The sequence below is a fragment of the Phaethon aethereus genome (assembly GCF_964289735.1).
Source record: "Phaethon aethereus genome assembly, chromosome: 16".
Lineage (NCBI taxonomy): Eukaryota > Metazoa > Chordata > Aves > Phaethontiformes > Phaethontidae > Phaethon > Phaethon aethereus.
In genome coordinates, this window is record NC_138592.1 from 15,924,766 (window position 1) to 15,946,755 (window position 21,990).

Below are 21,990 nucleotides of genomic sequence, written 5' to 3' on the forward strand. Positions count from 1 at the left end.
TCAAGCTAAGCATGGCATTAGCAGCTGAGCCAGCAGGGAAGACAAGCAGAAATTCTCACCTGTGTTGCTCCTCGCCTCCTTGCCAGTGCTTCCTGAACCAATACAAAGGCACGCTCTGCATCAAGGGGGCTCAGACAAGAGAGGATGTTGCTAGGCTCTGCATGCTGGGAACTCTCAGGGCAGGTAATGCTGACCATACTGTCACTGTCATCTAACACCACCTGAAAGCCCGCATCAAGCCGTTACTCTTTGCTCATTCTATTGGGCTTCCTTTATCTATTTCTCCTTTTCCCCCCACTTCACCCTAGAGTCATTCAAAACTCAATTCTCTCATTTCTTCAGTCAACAAAGCAGTTTTGTCCCTGTGGCCACAAGTGCTCCGCGATTGTGGTCCCAACTCCTGAGCAACCTGATCCAGTTAAAGATGCCCCTGCTCACTGCCGGGGGGTTGGACTAGGTGATCTTTAAAGGCCCCTTCCAACCCAGACTATTCCATGGTTCTATGAGTCTCTGAACTCTGTACTCACCTCCATTATATCTTTTATCAGCTTCTGGAGGGAAAGATTCTCTTCTTTGACACTTCTAGTCAATGAAGCTTCATATTCTTTCTCTAATCGACTTCCTTCCTGGGAACAGAATAAGGCAAGGGTGGGCAGGGGAGAGCTGCTCCCCTCTGTAGCATTCCCATCCTCAGTAGCACTGCCATGCCGATAAGCCTCAGCCCTAGTGACTCCAGTATATTCCCTCCCACATCTATTCAATTTCTTCTTTGCAAAAACTAAGAGGAGAAAGACCAACAGCTAGTTTCTACAGACTGCTGTCAAGCTGTCCATTCCAAGGAACTCTCATCCCTAGAGACTGAAAGCCACAGGCACAATAGCACCGCTGCAACCCCCCTGAGGAAGACACCTGAACTGTCTCCAGCCCCCCTGCCACTGCCTGCACCTGGACTGACTCCACATGGGCCCAACGCACGAGGAATATTGGGCCATGTGCCTGACGTTCCCAGACAGTTAGCACCTTTGCCACTCTTTCTCTTGAGGAAGCTACACCTCTTTGTGCTGAGCCTGGAGAGCAAACGCTGTGCCACCTCCCAGATAAAGGGAGAACATACTAGAATCTCCACGGTGTCGTGAAGTGTCCTCATGGTCGTCTCCTTCTCCTCATTCTGTTTCTGAGACTGTACAAGCAAGGCCGAGAGCTCCATCACCCTGAGAACAGAAGGTCCACGTGCCATTCCAGAAGCATTGCACACCATCGCCTGTTAAAGAGCTCAGCAGCTCCCAGAAGCATAGCAGAGAAAGTTCAACCCAGAAAATACAGCAAGGGCAGCATTCATCTCTACAGGTTCATATGCTCAATGTTGCAAAACAGCACTTCTTGCCCCAAAGAGGCCTTCTGCACTCAGCCTTGCAAGGACTTGTCAGTACACAGGTGCTACACTGCTTATGATGGCCCTGGGCAAATGCCTCCCAACTCCCTTTAGCACAGCCCTGGCTAGCAAAAGGACTGTACGCGAGACAGAGCTCTCTTTATACTGGTCTCAACCGCTCACCAAGAACCACTTAACGGCAAAAGCACTGAAAGACGCAATCTCTTTTCCAGTCCGGGCTTACTCAGAAGAGCTGCTGTCACTCAGACCGTTTTTTCTGTCCTTTCTGCGGAAGGCAGTACTTTGACGAGGGACAGAAACAAGGCTGTGCAGAATGGCTGTGTTTTAAACGTGAGCACAGCCCAGCTAGGAATCCAAGTAGCAGCCACAAAAGATCACGCTGGCAACAGCCACATTTAAAACACCTTCACCTGTCTTGAAGCTCCTTCTTCTCCTGGTCCCCCTTGACTTGTAAGCTCATCACTTCCTGAGTCTCCTGGTTTATCTCCTGTCCCGCTTGCTGCTCTGCCCGATCCTTGAGGACAGCTCTACCCAGCGTGATGGGCTGCCGGAGCTGTACGACGGATTTTAGATGGGAGCAGTTTACAAGTATAGATCCAGAAACCCTCATTTGCTCTGCCTTCAGCTCAGACAAATCTCTGAAGAAGAATAAAGAAAGAGCTCATGTTCACGCCACCATCTTTAGCAGCCGACTCACCTCTGAAGCACGTAATTGTGCAACAGTAAAAGCTGGCAGGAAAGATGACATCTTCGTTGCGGACGAATCATTCATCTGACACTTTGGGACCAGGACACATCTTGACAGGTGAGCAACAAGTCTAGGGACGGTTGAGAAATGAGCCTGTTTTCTCCTCAGAGAGAGGAAGAAATGGAGGGCACAGCCAGAAGTCTTCATGAGCCTCTCATTACTCTTATTAACTGTTGCTCCTGCTCTCTCTTATTAATATCCTCTAGTTATCATCAACAGATGTAAGGCATTTTACCAAGGTCCCCAGCTTCTATACCTACCTAGGGGATCAGCCTTAAGCGGGCTATTATTATCAACCCTTGGACTGCTAAGAGGCTCACAACAATATCTACAGAATAAACATTCCAGCAAGGTGCTGTAAGAATAAGCTTAAAATGTTGTAACAAAAAAAGCACAAATATCACAAGAATTGAATAGTAAGTCAGGCACACTCCACACACTAAGGATGGCTTATCGCCAAAGAAGGTAAATGGCTGACAATAACCCAGAGTTGGAAATAAACTGCATGCTGACACCAGAAGAAGGTACTATTACGGCTACGCTACATTTGTTTGTGTAGAAGGCAACTGTGAGAAAGGAACTTCAGAGAGCCCAAATACAAGAAAACAATCACAAAAAGAGGTATTGGACTAAGCAAAATTAATTGGATAAATGCAGAAACAGGGTAGAGAAGATATTCTTTCTCTCAGCAATGCTGGTACAGAACTAAGCACATACAAAGCGACCAGAATAAATGTAAGCTGGAATTGAGAAGAAAAAAAAAAAATATATCCATGAATGATCTCTCCATCGGGAGCAGTGGGAAAAGAAACTCAGTGAGATTTAAGGCAGATTTTCATCATTCTATAGAAGGGACTGCTCTACGTGCGGCATGCATAGCGCTGGTGAGTCTCTTCCAATGTGTCCACACACGCCTGTGTCTCTGTGAATATGCCCAAACATCACCATAGTCAAGTCACCTGAATAAGGCCCCTGCATTGCCTATAGCCCGAGCCCCTCAGCGTTACCTGAAAACCAGCATCGAACAAAATGCTTCTGAAAATAGCCTAAAGCACGCTTAATGCTTTAGGAGAAATCTGAGCTTTAGCCACAACTAAAGTTAACATCGAGGCTCAAAAAGCAGGTGTGAAGGGAAGCTACAGCTCTTCTGCAAGAGCTCTAGCCTTAGCTTCTACTCACCGGTCAGTGGCAGTCTTCATTGCCAGGAAATGACGGCGGAAGGTTACCGCCTGGCGCCACAGGCCGAGGAGACGGTTATGTTCACCCCTTAAGTAGCTGTCATAAAGCTGAACGTGCAAAGACAAAAAGAAATGCCAAGTCAGCCTTCGCTGCCACTGCACAAGTCTCTCTACACAGGAGAGACTACAGCCACCATCCCCAGGTCTCCTTTAGCAACCACTGCAACAGGGGCATCAAGGGCTCAGGAGCCACCACAGAAGCATCCTCAGCAGACCTGCCACCTGACTGCCAAGAAGGGAACGTCCACGCTCCTCCTGCAGGAGTGGACGGCAGCAAAGCAAACTGATCATGATTCCTCCTCTCGCCTTGCCGAGGTGTCCAGCGGTCGTGGTGGAGGAAGACAAAAACAAGCCCCTCCGAGACCCGCGTCAGATTTCCTGCCAACAGGCTGTTACGGGAGGTAAGGGAGGCCTGCCTTGTTCTTCTGCTGGCTCCTCTGAACCTCAAAGCACACAGTCCTCTCTGGTCTCCACTGCTCTAGACAGACACCTCAGGACTATTAAAAAGACGAGCGGTCCTCTGTGACTGCCCTGCAGTGCCCAGCAACAGCAAGCATTTGCCTCCAAGACCGAGCAGTACGCTCACAGCAGGTGGGCATCTTCCATCACCACAATTTGCTGACACTCCTCCATCTCACACCCCTGGCTTCTGCTCGTCAACACCAACACAGCCTCAACAAAGCCACAACTTTCCCACAGCAAGGCCTCTAGGCCACAAATAAAATGCACTCGCATTCCACCCTGGCATCGCCCGTGACGCTCCCGTAGCCGCTCCTTACCTCACGTTCAGCGCGCCATTCACTCTCCCTCAATTCCAGCTCCTGCCGGGCCCTCATCCAATCCGCCGTCAGTTTTCCAACATTTTCTCTGAGGGCTGAATTAACCTCATTCGCTTTATCGAGGTGCTCCCGCAGGACAGTGTTCACTTTGGCCAGCTTCTTACACCTTTGAAAGGGAGAAACAGCAATGAGGCCTCTGAACAACTGCTATCCACAAGCAGCATCCCCGTCATTTCCCAGCTCCCTCCACACAGACTTTGTTGTCAAACCGAGAGGCAGTAGAAGTGCTTTCTAGCATTAACTGAGAGCTCTCTGTGAGGGCAAACTCATTTGCTTAGGCTGGAAAGGGTCCTTTGGAGGTCGCCCGGAATAGCCCCCCACCCAAAACAGAGCTGTTCAGCACACACCCCTAGGACTGCCCCACGGAAAACAGACTGTGGACCTTTCTGCTTTCAAAGCAGCTTGCCCAGCCGCTTCCCCTGGGGTGACCAGGTAGCACTGACAGGTTTCCCCTCACTTCCACGAGCATCCAGTGTATCAAGTATGAGGGAACGCTCCTTCCTGGTACCTTTGCTGCTCCTCTTCCCACTGAAGCAGTGCTTTCTTCAGGGGGTGCTCTTCGGCGGCTTCCCACCTGCCTGCAAGGGAGCCCTGAAGGAGAAAGGACATGTTTAGTCAAATTCTCCTGTTCCCTTCGCTCCCGTCAGCACCCATCGCTTTCCCCTCCCTTTGCTGGCTATCATCTCAGGAGCTCGGGGCTCCTTCCCGGCGTAACGGTGTTGTGACTACGGACAGGAAGGGAGGGGAAGGGCGTTACTAGCTAACGGCAGCAGCTCTCCTCAGTCTCCCACTGTTGCACTCTCACAGCGAGGTATCCTCAGCTCATGACCGCGAGCGCTCACTTTGACCCGAACCCCAGGAACGCTCTCCCACTCTCCTGCCCTTCGTTCCCTGGGTTCACTTTAGCCGTGAAGCAGAAAGAAAAGCGCAGAGCCGGCTCTGCATGTGGAACGCCAGCATTCTCGCCTTCCAACATGCCATGTTTCAAGCGGCTCTTTTTCAGAGACAGCCATGTAGCGTACCAGGCAGCACAGCCCTTTCCCGAGACCTAGGACAAACGCTGCTCCAGCAGCAAAGCCCTCTTGCACGCAGCTAAAAGCCTTCCTGACAGGCTTTTCTGGATGGGCATTTCTGCGCCTACCGGCTGCTCTACGAGCGGCAACCGGACAAACCACCGACGGGCAACCGTACAGGGCTTCCTTCCAGCCTCAGGTGGCAGAACCTCGTTTTCCTCTGCCCCGGCTTCGGGGAGCTTTGTGCTGTCTGCGTCAACGAATGCTACGCAGGCGACCTCTCGTCCGCAACCTGCACACTCACCCCTGCTGCTCCCGCTCGCCGCTCCAGCTCTCGACACCGAGCCCGGTACTGCAGGACCTGGATGGGCACACGCAGTGGCCATGAGCGGCTGCAGCCTGTGAGGGGCTCGGCTCCTCCCGCCCCGGCTTTTCTCCCGGTCCCGACAGCCCCAGCACCGGGCCCTGCCCGGCGCTGCCCACACGGGCAACAGGGAGCCGTGGCGGCCCGGGGCAGCTCCCGACACGGGCCGGGCAGGCGCCCGCGTTCCTCACCTTCGCCTGTAGCAGCCGCACCAGCACCGCTTGGCGCTGCCGCGCCTCCTGCGAGCTCTGCAGTCGGCGCCGCAGGGAGGCCTGGCTCCGCGCCGCCATGGCCCCGCTCGCCCGCCGGGCCCGCCGCCCGCGGGGCTCCGCCGCCTGACGGGCCCCGCGGCGGGGGCCGCTCCGCGGCCGGCTCCGGCGGACCGAGCTCAGGCGGCTCCGGGCCGCGGGCTGGCGCCTGCCGGGCCGGGCGGAGCGGCTCACCCTGCCCGCCGGGCGCGACCGGGAGCCGGGCCGGGGGCCGGGAGCGCCGGGCTCGCTCGGGGCCGCTCTGTGGCAGCGCTTCCCTTCTCGCTCCTCGCTGACGGTGCCGCGCCGGGCTGCGGGGCTGCCGCGGGGGAGAGGCCGCCCAGGCAGCGGTTTGCTCCGGCGCGTTCTGCGCGGAGACCGTTAACGGCCGCGCAAAGCGCTGCGGGCAGCACGCGCTCCGGGGAGCGTCCGCGAGAGCAGGAGCGGCGGGATGCAGCCCCTGGCACCGGGGCGGCGATGGGGCGTGTGGGCACCCTGGGGCGGGGGGGCTGGCACCGCGGCGGCACGGGGAAGCTCCCTCGGCCAGGGCAGCCCGCGGAGCAGCGGCAGCTTTCGGCTGAAAGCTCAAGCTTCAGCCCTTGGCTGCGCTGGAGCAGGAGGCCCCGTCTGGTGCGAAACCCAGAGCTCCGCGGGTGGCGTCGCTGGCGCTTCGTCTCCCCGGTTGCAGCACGAACGGGACGGGCTGCAAGCAGAAAAGAGAAAACACGCTGTGGCAGACAGAACTGCAAACCCACTGCCAGGACAGCCTGCTCTGTGACTGAAGCTCGCTGTCAGCAGCTCGTGAAGAAAGACAACAAACACACACGGCAAGCGGGGCTCAGTCCCCTTTGCCCAGACCAGGCTGTTACGTGGATTCCCTTATCCGCCACTCAAGCCCTGAGGCTGCAGAGCTTACACTTAAGTAACGCTTAATTCCTGCGCTTGCGAGCTAATCAAGAAAAAGGGCTAGTTCCCTGGCCAGGGTGCTCCTCCTCCCTGCTCCGCCACGCTGCGGGCGTCCCCCGCATCTCTCTGGGAAGCGCCACAGCCTCAGCAGTCCGGCTGCTGTTGGATCCGCTCCCAAGGCATTTGGGACCGGCTGATGTTTTGTACCTTCCAGCTTGGCAGTCTGGTCTCCACCATCGCCCAAAGTCAGCAGAGTCGGACAGAAGATCACACCAGTGATGTCCAGCAGTTCAATTTCTGTTGCGATGCTGACAACCCGGCCAGTGTCGTCTTTGACAGCGATAGTCCCGTGGTTCTGGTACGCAACAGCTTGGTCGTAGCTGCTGATTAAGGGGTCCAGCTCTTCCAGTTGAGAGCACACTGTGCCCCACAATGTTCCTAAGGGTACGGACCAAGTTGTAGGCAAGAATTGCACCAGCATTGGTGTGAGGTTTGCTTTACAGTTTCTCTAACACCGTCCACAAGTTTCTGGCACTGTAACATTTCAGAGAGGGACAAGGACTGGTTTAGTCTTCACATCGGTGCTGTGCTTGATCATCAGTCGTCTCAATTGTCTGTGAAGGATTCTGATGATGTTTCCCATGAGGATGTGCGAATATATATTCCCACAGATATATGTATGACCTTCTTGGCCAAAGAAGCCATGATTGCGGCTGCCAGAAGGAGCAAGTGGTGGGTTCCTGGCAGATTAATTAACTTGGTGCTCTGTAGGCAGCCGTAATCAAAGTAAAGGCAGTTAGAGAATGTTGGTGTCCTATGGGATCCTGATTGGTTTGAGTCACCTCATCTGGGTCCAAGCCTCACCGGCTTACCTAAAACACCAGATGCAGCACTGACCAAGCCTGTGACAGGAAATAGATCTTAGATGATTAAGATTTATGTGCAGGTTACACTGCCCTATCGACACAACTACCTGGGCAATATTGGAAATGTGGAGAAAGGGCATTCAAGCATTTGCCCGCGGCCCGGGGTGCGAAGTGTATTCCAGCTGCAGGAAAAGCACCCACAGCGGTTAGAACCAGTATCTCTCCCGCCTCTGTAGCTCACAACTACCAGTACATATAAGAAAAAGCACTACACCCCTCTGATGGAGTGCAGCACTGAGTTCCACCCGCCTGTAAGAGCTCTTATGCCATGGTTAGGGCTTCTTGAACCACAAAGAGCTCTTGCAAATAGCTAACTACATTACTCATAACTAAGTAACTAAAGCAGAGCTGTGTGATCGATACTGTTGTCATTACAAATCCAAAGTAGAGCACCATACAGCTCCCATGAAGAGAATTAACTCTATGCCAGCCAAACCCAGCACACACCGGCACCATTATAACTAAAGGCCCATACACCCGTTCAGTTGCAGACACAGGCGTAAAATATATATAAACACAGACACAATTAGCGTCACAGACACCACACCCCGCAAAATTATTCATGCAAGAAAAGTCGCACAAACCAGTACGCATACGACTGCAGATACCATTACAGATAAAGACACGATTACACGTGCAGTTGCAGATACAAGCACACTTTCCGTTACACCTACAACTCCAGCCCCCGCTTGCGATACCGTTACTGATGGAGGCGCCGGTAAACAGGTGTGGTCCGAATGCGACTGAAGATGCACATACAGGTGCCCGTACAGATGCAGACACAGGCACAACGAGGCACGCAGGTACCCACAGAGATACCACTGCAGACGCGGATACTGGAACCATTAGAGAGGCCGTTGCAGATGAAGGTGCCAGTGTAGATGCCAGGGCAGAGGCAGACACCCCTGCCGAAACACATGCAGTTCCTGATGCGATTGCAGGTGGAGGTGCCACTGGAGATGCAGGTGCCCCTCCAGATCATAGACTCCTAGACTCATAGAATGGTTTGGGCTGGAAGGGACCTTTGGAGGCCATCTAGTCCAACCCCCCTGCCATGAGCAGGGACACCTTCAACTAGATCAGGTTGCTCAGAGCCCCGTCCAACCTGACCTGGGATGTTTCCAGGGATGGGAACATCTACCACCTCTCCGGGCAAGCTGGGCCAGTGCTTCACCAGCCTCACTGTCAAAAATGTCTTCCTTCGATCGAGGCGAGATCTTCCCCTCTTTCCGTTTAAAACCGTTACCCCTTGTCCTACCGCTGCAGGCCCTGCTAAAAGGTCTGTCCCCAGCTTTCTCAGAAGCCCCCTTTAAGCCCTGGCAGGCTGCAATAAGGTCTCCCCGGAGCCTTCTCTGCTCCAGCCCGAAGCACCCCAGCTCGCTCAGCCTGTCCTCACAGCAGAGCTGTGCCACCCCTCTGAGCACGTTTGTGGCCTCCTCTGGCCCCGCTCCAACAGGCCCGTGTCTTTCCTGTGCTGAGATACCCTGCATGTGCTGCTGCAGATGGAGACAAAACGGGACATGCAGAGGCCCTTGCAGATAGAGACAGCGTTGCTGATGCAGATACCGTTGCAGAGGAAGGTATCTTTGCAGAGGCCGTTGCAGACGCAGATGAAATTCAGGATGGAAATGCGGATGGAGATACCTCTGCAGATGCCGACAGCATGGCAGATGCCGACAGCATGGCAGAGGGAGACGCCGCTGCAGATGCCCAGACCATTGCAGATGCCCATACAGGTGCAGATACCATCGCAGGTGCAGAGGCCATTCCAGATGGAGATACTGCTGCAGATGCACAGACCATTGGAGATGGCGTTGCAGATGCAGATGCAGTAGAAGAAGAACATTTGCTGGGGGGAGACACCACTGAAGACAGCTTTGCAGACGCCCTTGCAGATGCAGATGACACCACTGCAGATGCACATACAACCACAGGTGCCCTTGCAGATGCATGTACAATTGCAGAAACAAATAGAGATGCAGATGCCAGTGTGGCTGCAGACACCGTTCCAGGTGCCATTTGCGGATGCAAATACTGTCCCAGATGGCACCAGCCCGCACCCAGGGCCTCCTCTGTGCCAGCTGGTCCAGCCTGACGTTTGCTGGCAGACGACAAATCTCCCACCAGCCACCCCACCTCCCCCCGCACACTCTGGGGAAGATGCAGGCACTCGCCCCCGCGCCAGTAGCCGGCACCGGGCACATGGGCTGCCACCCAGGGTCCAGCTCCAGCCGCCAGTGCTGAGCGCGTCACGGACAACGGGCTTTGGGGGCAAGCAGGGCAGGCTAGGCTCTGCTTCCTGCCAAGGGTTTGACTTGTCTCCGCGGGGGGCCGAAGGCCTCCCTTCCCCAGGGGATGCTGCACCTCGCAGGGTCAAGGGCCCAGCCTGCGGCACCGCAGCGTAGCGAGTTCCCGGTAGAGAGGGGGCTGCTCCCACCGCTCCCTTGGGGTGAGCCCTGGCACCGCCTGCCTGAACCTGCTCACGTGCACGATTCTGGGCCTCCGCAATATACCCGTTCCCGGGCTCCGGACAGACGAGACCCAAACGCCGTGTGGCAGAGCCGTCCCCGGAGCGGCGAGAAGTATTCGTGCAGAGCCGCTTGGGGAGCTCGGTCGGAGGAGAAAGGGCCCTGGAAAAAGGCTCTCGAGGCAAAGACCAACATTACCCTTCACACAATGTGAAAAGCAGGCTTCCGAGAACGGGACCCGTCCCTCCACCAGCCCGGCAGCAAAGCTTGCTAAACGAGGCAAAAATGCTGGCTACTTCTCGCCTCCCTGGTTAAGATTCCCTGTCAAATTGGGCCTTAGCGTGAGAGAGGCTGTCGGGGGGAAGAGGATGAGACAGGTTATAGCAGGGAAAACGCCCAGGCCCAGTATGGCCTGGCTTGAACGAAGGTAGGCACAAGCAAGCACTTGCGAGTGAACACTTTATTGCGAGCACAAGGGTGTAAGGTCTGTCCTTGGTGCCTGGTGGAGCTGCCCAGGGGCTCTGCACCTCTCTTGCCACACGCCTCCTCAGGACGTCGTCCACAAGCCTCCCAACTAACGCCCTCGCTTCTCATACGGGCTGCTGGGGCTCGCCTCGGACAAGTGCGTGACGCGCACCGATCTGCGCCGTGCTCCTGTCTGGGCAGGCGGCTTCGGACCTGCTGGGGGGACGGGCTGTCTGGAAACGCGTGCGCCCGTGGCGGGGAGGGCGTTCTCAGCGGGACAGGTCTCCTTTCCATCTCGTGGTCTTGGCGGTTCTGCTACACGGCTTCCAAAATGAACTTTGGGGGTCCGTGCAGTTTGGATGCCCTCCCTGGCAGCCGTGCGGCTCAGTCGCAAGTCATCGGCAGCGGTTGTGTTTGCCAGTGGTTGCGACACAGGCAGCTTTGCTCCCTTGCTTGCTGCCAGGCTCCGCTGTTCAGACGCTCTGGGCAATCCTCGTCCTTCTTCCCCACCCTGCCTTGAGAAAGGTGTCTGGGGTGGCTGCAGCTGCCTATTGGAGACATTTCCCCTGGGAAGCTCCAGGATTTTGGAATCGCTGCAGCAAGAGTGTTGTTTAAACGGGGAAGCCACAAAGGATTCCATGGTGCAGCAAACACCGTCAACAACTTCTCTGGTGAGCCTGGCAAGGGAAGCCTCTGAAAATGCTCCGTCGGAAGCTGCCATTTCCGCCTGCCCCGATTTCTCTTCCTCCCATTTGCCCACTCGGCTGGCTCCTTCGGCAACAGGCTGCTCCTTCCGCCTGGCTGCTGGCCCTGGCTCGGACGCTTTGGGTATGCTGGACGCCAAACGGTTGCCCAAGCTCTCCAACACGCTCGCTGCAAGCTCTTTGGCCAGCAGGGCAACCTCCTGACAGCAACCTGGAGGAGAAATCTCCGACGGCTCTGCTCTTCTGGCGCTGCCGCTCATTGTTCCTCTGATCGCCAGGGCAGCCCTCCTTAAAACCCAGGCACACTGATCCCAAGGAGCCTTCACCCTCTCAAACACCTCCTCCACCACAGTCTCAGCCACCTCTCCAAGCTTCTGGGCTCCTGCTGCAGGTTGCTGTGCAGAGGCAGCTCGGAACCCGCTGGCTGCATCGCTACTGACCCCCCGGGGCAGCTTGGCACCTTCCTGTCCCAGCTCAGCTTGGGAGCAGGTTTGGCCCTCGTCGCAGGCTGCTTTCACTCTTCTGCATCGCCCCGATTTCAGGGAGTCCTTTCTGCTCTTGGGTGGAGGTGAGCAAGATGGCTTCCGAGGGCGCAGCAGCCACTCTGCCAGGCAAGATGTGTTGCTCGCTACCAGCGGCTTGGGGACGTCCTTTAATTTGGGCAGCTCTTCCCGAAGCCTTTCCTGAAAGGAGACAGCAGGTTGTGGCTCGCTGTTGCCTGGACAAGCGCTCACGCCCCTGCGCGCTGAGGCTTCACGCGGGCCCGGGCCAGCGCTCTGCTTCAGCCACGCGTCGCGGGCAGACGAGAAGGGCTTCCCTCCGGCCTCCCCGTGCTTCACGTGACCGTCCTGCCCGTGCCCGCCCCAGCACCCTGCGCTAGCTCGGCTCCGAGCCGGCTGGTCCTGGCCCCGCCACAACGCCCGGCCCAGCAGCACAGCCCTCGCCTCTTCTGCGCCGACCGCCTCCCCGAGATGCGGCAAGTAAAGCCCCAGCCCTCGGCAGCGCGCCGCCGGCCGCTGCCCGCCAACACTGAGCTTTGCCTACCTCTTCTCGCCTCGACCTTCTCTCTGCCTCCAGCTTGAGCCTGGCCAGGTACTCCCTGTACTCATTGAACTCCTTCAGAGTGCAAACCACCTGCGGAGAGACGAGGGCAGAAATGCCCCGAGTGCTGTCAAGCCAGCTACGCAGACTGCCTTCCCCGAAACGGCCCGAACCCAGCGGTTCGGAGGGCAGCTGCTCCCCTGCACACCCGCCCTCTGCGCTCGGGGAACCCCGCTCGGAGGGAAGCCTTTTTACCAGTCCGACGACGTCCAAACCTACTTTGCCGTCGGCGGTGACGTAACCCCCTCTCTTCAGCCTCCGGATGTTGACTTTGCGCTTGTGGTACACCCGCAGGTGCGGGTCATGCAGGCTGTTGTACTCTGTGCGCGTTAGGCGACAGTAGGGATCTCCCAGGTCAAAGTAGCACGAGGGCCGGTGAAGCTGTAAGAGGGATGTTCCGGACTAGGAACGGGGCAGCAGAGCGCAGCAGAGACGAACGCACCCCCGAGCTCCTCCCTCGCGCAGGGCGGCATTTCCAAACCTCCGAGGTACAGGCTAATCCCGGGCTTACTTCCCACCCAGAGGAAAGGTCTCTCTACTTCCGAGACTCTCCAACGGAGAAGCGGCCCTGTGCCCCCATCCTCCATCTGGGGGCTGTCTACTGTTGCTGTAGCAATACAAGGAGCTGCGTACTGCGGGCGTGAGAGGGCTGTGCCCGGCGCTGCAGCTGGAAGGAGCTAAGCTGAAGCAGTGCCTACAGCCGGGTCTTTTCCTCGGGCAATTCAGTCCGATTGCAAAATGGGAGGTGCCACAAGCCGCCCTTGTGGAAAGGGAAAGGTAGTGGGAAGAGCTGACTCCAACACTCTTCTCCATCCACCTCTGGCCAGCCTGGAACTACGGGCAAGTCCTCCTTCCTCTCGGCACCACGGAGCCAGGCGCCTCCCTCGGCTCCCCAGCCCTGTCCGACGCAAGGGCTGCAGCTGCCGCTGTACGGCAGGTGGCCACGAGGGCTTCTCTGCGTGACGGGGACCCCGCCAAAGAGCAGAGCTTTTCTACCCCTTTCTACTGCCTTTACCTTTTCCCCCAGCTTTGCCCTGCAGAAGACAGGCTTGCAGCCGGGCGGCATCGGGACCTTGAACCCGAGGGGGAGGTCCAGCAGCCTAGGGTCCATCAGCCCAGCAGCTCCTTCTCCCGGGTCCCGTCTTCTGTGCCCGCACTAGGAAGACAGAGACAATCAGGCGCTAGCTCAACAGGCCTCCTGCACGGCCCTTGCAAGACAGAGCACGTCCCCAGGGCCCGGAGCAGCCCCCCCATGGCGCAGGCTCCCCGGCCCAGCCCCCTCCAGCGGCCCGCTGCTCACCTCTCTCCCCTTCCCTGGTGCGCTCGGCATTGCGTCTGCCTTTCGGACGCCAGCAGCGACACGGCGCTCCATGGCCTCTTCCAAGAGCTCTCCTGGAGCTGCGACCCTGCGCTGGCACCTCTCGCTCCAGAGGCACCCAGCTGCGGCCGCCCCAGCCGGTCCCCCAGCCAGCAGCTATAGAGCGCAATCGCGCATCGTTCCATCATCGCGTTGCCACGTCGCCACATTGTCACCTCACTGGGTTGCCGAGACGCCGCCCGGCTGCTGTCCACCGGGCGGTGGGGCGGGCCCGCCTGGAGGCCTGTTTGGACAGGCCCGAGGGCCACCCGCTCTTGCTGACCGGGCTTTGAGAGGCCATCTCCACAGGCCCCTTCCCACCTCGACTGTTCCGTGCTTCGGTGAAGCCAAGCCGGCATCCTCGCCCACTGGCAGGAGACGCAAGGGACTGCCGCACCAAAGGTGCTCGGGCTTGGCTCGGGTTTACCCCCTTTTCCTTTTCCGACCTCTTCCCTGTCACGGGCAAAGCAGCCTCAAGTCGGGGACTTGCACTGAAGAAGCGGATGCAAACTGACCAGAATAAATGTAAGCTGGGAATGAGAAGGAAAAAAAATACATCCATGAACGACCTCTCCAACGGGAGCAGCGGGAAAAGCAACTCAGTGAGATTTAAGGCAGATTTTCATCATTCTGTAAAAGGGACTGCTCTACCTGCGGCATGCATAGCGCTGATGAGTCACTTCCAATGTGTCCACACTCGCCCGTGTCTCTGTGAATCACCAAACATCACCATAGTCAAGTCACCTGTTTAGGGCCCCTGCATTGCTTCTAGCCCGAGTCCCTCAGCTTTAGCTGAAAACCAGCATCGAACAAAAACGGTTCTGAAAATAGCCTAAAGCACGCTTAATGCTTTAGGAGAAATCCGAGCTGTAGCCGCAACTAACGTTAACATCGCGGCTCCAAAAGCAGGTGTGAAGGGAAGCTACAGCTCTTCTGCAAGAGCTCTAGCCTTAGCTTCTACTCACCGGTCAGTGGCAGTCTTCGTTGCCAGGAAATGACGGCGGAAGGTTACCGCCTGGCGCCACAGGCCGAGGAGACGGTTATGTTCACCCCTTAAGTAGCTGTCATAAAGCTGAACGTGCAAAGACAAAAAGAAATGCCAAGTCAGCCTTCGCTGCCACTGCACAAGTCTCTCTACACAGGAGAGACTACAGCCACCATCCCCAGGTCTCCTTTAGCAACCACTGCAACAGGGGCATCAAGGGCTCAGGAGCCACCACAGAAGCATCCTCAGCAGACCTGCCACCTGACTGCCAAGAAGGGAACGTCCACGCTCCTCCTGCAGGAGTGGACGGCAGCAAAGCAAACTGATCACGATTCCTCCTCTCGCCTTGCCGAGGTGTCCAGCGGTCGTGGTGGAGGAAGACAAAAACAAGCCCCTCCGAGACCCGCGTCAGATTTCCTGCCAACGGGCTGTTACGGGAGGTAAGGGAGGCCTGCCTTGTTCTTCTGCTGGCTCCTCTGAACCTCAAAGCACACAGTCCTCTCTGGTCTCCACTGCTCTAGACGGACACTCCAGGACTATTAAAAAGACGAGCGGTCCTCTGTGACTGCCCTGCAGTGCCCAGCAACAGCAAGCATTTGCCTCCAAGACCGAGCAGTACGCTCACAGCAGGTGGGCATCTTCCATCACCACAATTTGCTGACACTCCTCCATCTCACACCCCTGGCTTCTGCTCGTCAACACCAACACAGCCTCAACAGAGCCACAACCTTCCCACAGCAAGGCCTCTAGGCCACAAATAAAACGCACTCGCATTCTGCCCTGGCATCGCCCGTGACGCTCCCGTAGCCGCTCCTTACCTCACGTTCAGCGCGCCATTCACTCTCCCTCAATTCCAGCTCCTGCCGGGCCCTCATCCAATCCGCCGTCAGTTCTCCAACATCTTCTCTGAGGGCTGAATTAACCTCATTCGCTTTATCGAGGTGCTCCCGCAGGACAGTGTTCACTTTGGCCAGGAAAACCTTGGAAAGGGAGAAACAGCAATGAGGCCTCTGAACAACTGCTATCCACAAGCAGCATCCCCGTCATTTCCCAGCTCCCTCCACACAGACTTTGTTGTCAAACCGAGAGGCAGTAGAAGTGCTTTCTAGCATTAACTGAGAGCTCTCTGTGAGGGCAAACTCATTTGCTTAGGCTGGAAAGGGTCCTTTGGAGGTCGCCCGGAATAGCCCCCCGCCCAAAACAGAGCTGTTCGGCACACACTCCTAGGACTGCCCCACGGAAAACAGACTGTGGACCTTTCTCCTTTCAAAGCCGCTTGCCCAGCCGCTTCCCCTGGGGTGACCAGGTAGCACTGACGGGTTTCCCCTCACTTCCACAAGCATCCAGGGTACCAAGTACCACTCCTTCCTGGTACCTTTGCTGCTCCTCTTCCCACTGAAGCAGTGCTTTCTCCAGGCTGTGCTCTTCGGTGGCTTCCCACCTGCCTGCAAGGGAGCCCTGAAGGAGAAAGGACATGTTTAGTCAAATTCTCCTGTTCCCTTCGCTCCCGTCAGCACCCATCGCTTTCCCCTCCCTTTGCTGGCTATCATCTCAGGAGCTCGGGGCTCCTTCCCGGCGTAACGGTGTCGTGACTACGGACAGGAAGGGAGGGGAGGGGCGTTACTAGCTAATGGCAGCAGCTCTCCTCAGTCTCCCACTGTTGCACTCTCACAGCGAGGCATCCTCAGCTCATGACCGCGAGCGCTCACTTCGACCCGAAGCCCGGGAACGCTCTCCCACTCTCCTGCCCTTCGTTCCCTGGGTTCACTTTAGCCGTGAAGCGGAAAGAAAAGCGCAGAGCCGGCTCTGCATGTCGAACGCCAGCATTCTCGCCTTCCAACGTGCCATGTTTCAAGCGGCTCAACTCGGGGACTTGTGCTGATTGGGATTTTTGACCCATTGCTGTTAACATCTACTTCCTGATTTGTGTCTTTAGAGAAAAGAAGACAGAGGGAGGCCAGGCATGGCACAGCAGAACTCCCTGTGCACTCGATGCCAGGGTATCGGAAAAGGAGAAGGTTCTAGTTACACTAAGAACCCCTTCAAAGGTTTGTCAGACCTCTGCAGTTCAATCATTCCTAAAATAAAGACTATTTCATAATTGTAGTGTGTTAGGTATCAGTAAAGATCAGGGGAAGGATCTGATGGCTACACATCAGCTGGGATAGCCTGTGATGCTGTGAGCATGGTGACATCCCTGCAAAGACATCCACTGAATTTTACAGCAGAGAATTTCAGGAGCTCAGCGAGCAGTAAATCAACACAACATGACAAAAGAAAGAGAAAAAGAAAAACGTTGTTAAAACTTCATCCTGGAATTTGAAAGGGATACGGCTGTTAGGTGCCAATCCTCTGTGACACTCCCTGGCAATCACACACACTCTCTCCTGGAAGATCTGAACGTCCCAAACGCACGTGCTGCATTACACATTCAATGTCTGCGCAAACCTATATCGCTCATGTGAACTGCAGACCTGATGAGAATGGAGATGTGTAAAATTCCAAGCGCATAACAACGCCCCCAGAAATTTCTGCAGTGAAACCCACCCTTGAATTGTTACTACCTCCCGCATTCCCCTTTGAATCTTTCCTGCTCATCACACTTTGTGATAGCGTTGTCCCAAACATGGAGTCATATAGCCGGTGCGCAACACGCCAATATACACACAGAGTTATTTTATTTATAGCATATTTGCGCAGATACGGGTGCTAGGTGGTATTCTACAAAGCTAGCACCCCACACAGAGGAATTACCACATATTTATCCTGTTACATTATCCTGTTATCAGCAAAAACAACAGAGAACCCACCAAGGTTAAATTCACTGGCTGGTAATTACCACATTGCCCGTTACTGGTTACACATACTCAAATTGGTGCGCATGGTCCTAGAAAGAGTAGGGGGGTAATTCACAGAGTCCCTCACTTGACTCGGTGGTCACGATCTCCCTCTGCCACCTTTACCTTTATCCCAATTACTGTGGATTCTGCTGACCTCATGACAGTTACGTTTTTCAAGAGTGCGGGAACAGCTAAGTCTTCACGGTTTACTGCTTAAGTACAAACACTTCTTCGTCTTCTTGACCACCAGGATCTGGTTTCATTCTAATGTTGTAACCTTTATGGTATTGTTAACTCCTACCCACCTGCACACTAGAGCCTCCCATTTGCCTCAGGTAACTACTATTATGGATTCTCCCAAATGACTGGATGAGTCGCAAAACTAGATTGCCTTCACACACAGTGAGCATTAAACAAATTGAAACCACTGCCAAGACTTTTGCTTTCCCAACACTAAAACAATTGGCCTTGTAGACATTCAACATCTACATAAGCAAATTGCATTTTAAAAGTCCCTGGTCAATCGAAGCTTGAGTTCTCCAGATGGCGTGGAGGTTCACGTTTCTTGATCTGGTTCTGGTGCCCTTTTCACTCGTGTGTAGTGTATCCAGGAATCAATCCCCTCTACTTTGACTGCAGTATAAGTCTTTAATAGTACAGTATAAGGTCCTTTCCACTTCTCCTTTAGTGGTTCATCTTTCCAGGTCTGTAGGTAAACGGTGTCTCCTGGTTGGAATGGGTGAACTGGTGTATCCAATGGAAGAGAAACCTTTTGATTTAGGTACCCGTGCAGTGAAGATAAAGTCTGTGAAAGAGAAATCAAATATTCTTAACGTTGGTCTGTCCTTTTATATGCATTTGGTCTCCCCTGATGGTCAGAAGATTCGCCTTCCCATATACAATCTCAAAGGGACTTACTCTTTCCTTAACCCTAGGGCTTATTCAAATTTGCAACAGAGCTAAGGGTAAGGCCTCTGTCCGCTTAAGGTGGGCTTCCTGACAAAGTTTTGCAACTTGTCTTTTGAAAGTCTGATTCATTCTTTCTACTTTCCCACTAGACTCTGGCCACCAAGGGGTGTGCAACTCCCACTTAATTTGTAAAAACTTGCACTACTTCTGCAGTAGAATAAAGCCCAATTTCAGAAGAGATACCTTCTGGAATACCAAATCTAGGTATAATTTCTTTTAACAAAATCCTAATCGGTTCTCTAGCTTTGTTGGTACAGCAAGGAAAAGCCTCTGGCCAACCAGAGAAGGTATCTACTAATACCAATAGATACTTATATCGGTTACATCTAGGTAATTCTGAAAAGTCTGTTTGCCAGTATTACCCAGGAGTTATTCCTTGTTTCACACTTCCTCCTATAATCTTTTCCCCAATTTTGGGTTATTGGTACGGCAGATAGTACATTTCTTCACTACAACGGCTGCTACAATCTGCGTTTTCAGTCAAAAAAAATTTCTCTTAGCAGTTATTATCAGCGCATCTGCTCCTGTATGTGTTTCTTGGTGTAGTCTTTTAAGCAGATTTTCCACCATTTTCTCAGGGACCAAGAACTGTTTTAGTGGTGTTACCTACCATCCTTGATCATTTTTGGTGCAGTCTAATTGTTATGCCAGTTGGTTTTCTTTCTCAATGTATTTTGGTGGCAGCAATTCTAAACAAGACCCTGAATTAAAGCTCCTTCTAGGTTTGAGTCTTTTAGGGCTGGCTCTCTAGCTAGCCAATCTGCTTTCTTATTTCCTTTTATAATTTCATTATTTCCCTTTTGGTGGGCTCTACAATGCATTATTGCAACCTCTTTTGGTTGGAGGACTGCTTGTGATAGCCTCATAATTTCTATTCCATATTTTATGAGAGTCCCCGGTGAGTTTAATAGCCAAATTGCCCCATGTACATGTACCACTCCAAATGCGTATTTGGAATCAATATATATATCCGTGTTCTTTCCGCAACTTAGTTCCAGTCTCGAGGAACTTATAATTAATAGCTAAATTAATAGGAAATAAATTAATAGCTCAAGGCTATTAATTCTGCCTTTTGAGCGGATGTATGACTAGGCAGTGCTTTGGTTTCTCATGTCTGGGTATTGGTTACCACTGTGTATCCAGCTCTTCGTTTTCCTTCCCTCGTGTAGCTGCTGCCACCAGTGAAGAGCTCCACTTCCGCGTCAGGCAGGGGTTCATCCCGTAGGTCTGGTCTGCTGGAATACACTTGTTCAATAGTGGTTAGACAATCATGTTGCAGTTCATCAGACTCAGAGATTGGGAGTAAGGTGGCAGGATTCAAGGTGGAAGTCAAAGAAAGTGTGACATCACCTTCTTCTAATAACACAACTTGATATTTAGCTAATCAATTTGGGGAAATCCAGTGGTGTCCTTTATTTTCAAGGAGGGATCATACAGCATGAAGCACAAGCACAGTAATGGGTTGCCCCAGTGTCAGTTTTCAAGATTCTACAATTCGGGTTACAGTTGCTACTACTGCCCTCAAGCAGGTAGGCCAACCTTTCCTGACCTCATCCACTTGTTTGGAAAAGTACCCCACTGGTCTCTCCCAGACTCCCAGGTTTTGTGTTAGTGCTCCCAATGCTATCTGTTGTCTCTCATGTACATATAATTGAGAGGGTTTTCTTAAATTCGGTAGTCCCAAGGCAGGGGCTTCCATCAGTTTTCTCTTAATTTCATCAAAGCTTTCATGGCATTTTGCTGTCCATTCTAAGATCCCTCCAAGTCCTTTTATAGCAGCATACAACGGCTTGGCAATTAGTCTGAAATTAGGAATCCGTAGCCAAGCCCATCCGGCCATTCCTAAAAATCCCCTTCATTGTTTCTTTGATGCAGGTACTGCAATCCTACAAATAGCCGCCTTCCTTTTGGTACTTAATTCTCTTTTTTCTTTTGTAACCTCAAATCCCATATGCTGGACTCTTTCTTTTCCGATGGGGTTTTTTTCTTGGACACTCGGTAGCTGGCTAAACTGTGCCATTGCTCTAGTTCTTTTGCCAATGCATTACCAAACAGTGTGGGGCTAATTTTGAACCCTTGAGGGAGGACCGCCCAGCAGAGTTGCATTTTCTGTCCTGTGGTCAGGTTTTCCCATTTAAAAGCAAAAATGGTCTGGCTCTGTTAGTTCACAGGTATACAAAAGAAAGCATCTTTCAAGTCCGATACGGTAAAGTAGGTATCACTATCAGGATTGAGGCGAGGAGGGTATATGGATTTGGAACCATAGGGGCACGTCTGTAACTCTTGCATTAACCTCTCGTAGATCCTGTATCAACCTATATTCATGAGAGTGAGGTTTCTTTACAGTCAGAATTGGGGTGTTAAACATTGACTGACATTCCCCAAATTGTCTATGTTCTAAGAAGGAATTGTTTATAGGCTCCAGTCCCCTCCAAACTTCCCATTTAATAGGATATTGCTCCTTTCTTACCGTCTGGGCTCCTGGTTTTAGCTCAATCTTGACCGGAGTCACATTCTTTGCTTGTCCTGGCGTTCTCGAAGCCCATACTAAAGGTATCACCGCATCCAGAATGCCTCCTTCATCTGGAATGCCTCCTTCTTCCACATCATTATTCTCAGTTAACAAACACATCTGGGCCCTCCATGCATTCTCTGGAGGAATACGTAACTGAACAGAATCCTTAGAGAAGGTTAATTGTGCATTTAACTTACAAAGTAAATCTCATCTGAGTAATGGTAAAGGACATTCTGGCATATAGAGGAATTTAAGTGTCATCCCCAACTGAGAGCTCCATAGGCTGTAAACATGGTCTGGAAGTTCTTTTCCCTGTCACACCAACAAGGCTTATCTTAGTCTTGCTTAATGGTCCCTTACAACTAGTCACTACAGAATGGGTGGCCCCACGATCAAACAGAAAATCTATTATTTCATTCCCCAGCTTAACTAGAACCAGAGGATCGGCTGGGGAAACTTTAATAGATTCCTCTGGTCCCCTTCAATCTAATGCAATCTCTGTCATTACCCCAACAGCTTCCCCCGTTTCCCTCTTTTCTCCATTCAAAAGACATGGACATTCTTTCTCCCAGTGACCCTCCTGTTGGCAATGGGCACATTGATTTGTTTTTAGAGGGGTTTCACAGTGGCCTCCGCTACTACCTCCACAACCCTTACCTCTACCTCTGAACCCTCCCCATACACTTCCTCTGCCTCTTCCTCTGACATCGTTTCCATTTATTGCTGCTGCCAGCAAAGATACTTGCAACCTCATTCTGCTGTTTTTCCTTTTTTTTTCCCTCCTCCCAATCGTTATACGCTTTATATGCCATTTCTATCACTTGCAAAATCGACATTCCCCCAGCCCCCTCAACTTTCTGCAACTTTCTCCTTGTATCCTGAGTCGACTGCCCAATGAACATTTTGAACAT

General features: G+C 53.4%; 1 protein-coding gene across 1 annotated transcript in view; it reads right to left on the reverse strand.

The window, feature by feature from the left end:
* The window catches only part of LOC309410740 (uncharacterized protein), a gene marked incomplete at its 5' end in the record, with an annotated part of 44,892 nt that extends 23,105 nt beyond the window's left edge, over positions 1 to 21,787 (reverse strand). The window contains 18 exon segments of the mRNA XM_082007186.1: positions 60 to 221; positions 528 to 626; positions 1,115 to 1,211; positions 1,804 to 2,031; positions 3,321 to 3,427; positions 4,159 to 4,324; positions 4,727 to 4,809; positions 5,536 to 5,592; positions 5,787 to 6,154; positions 6,957 to 7,187; positions 9,242 to 9,524; positions 11,639 to 11,995; positions 12,357 to 12,446; positions 12,609 to 12,794; positions 13,429 to 13,569; positions 15,574 to 15,735; positions 21,035 to 21,232; positions 21,737 to 21,787. Coding sequence (XP_081863312.1) covers positions 60 to 221; positions 528 to 626; positions 1,115 to 1,211; positions 1,804 to 2,031; positions 3,321 to 3,427; positions 4,159 to 4,324; positions 4,727 to 4,809; positions 5,536 to 5,592; positions 5,787 to 6,154; positions 6,957 to 7,187; positions 9,242 to 9,524; positions 11,639 to 11,995; positions 12,357 to 12,446; positions 12,609 to 12,794; positions 13,429 to 13,569; positions 15,574 to 15,735; positions 21,035 to 21,232; positions 21,737 to 21,787 — 3,066 coding nt within the window.
* Positions 21,788 to 21,990: the final 203 nt, after the last annotated feature.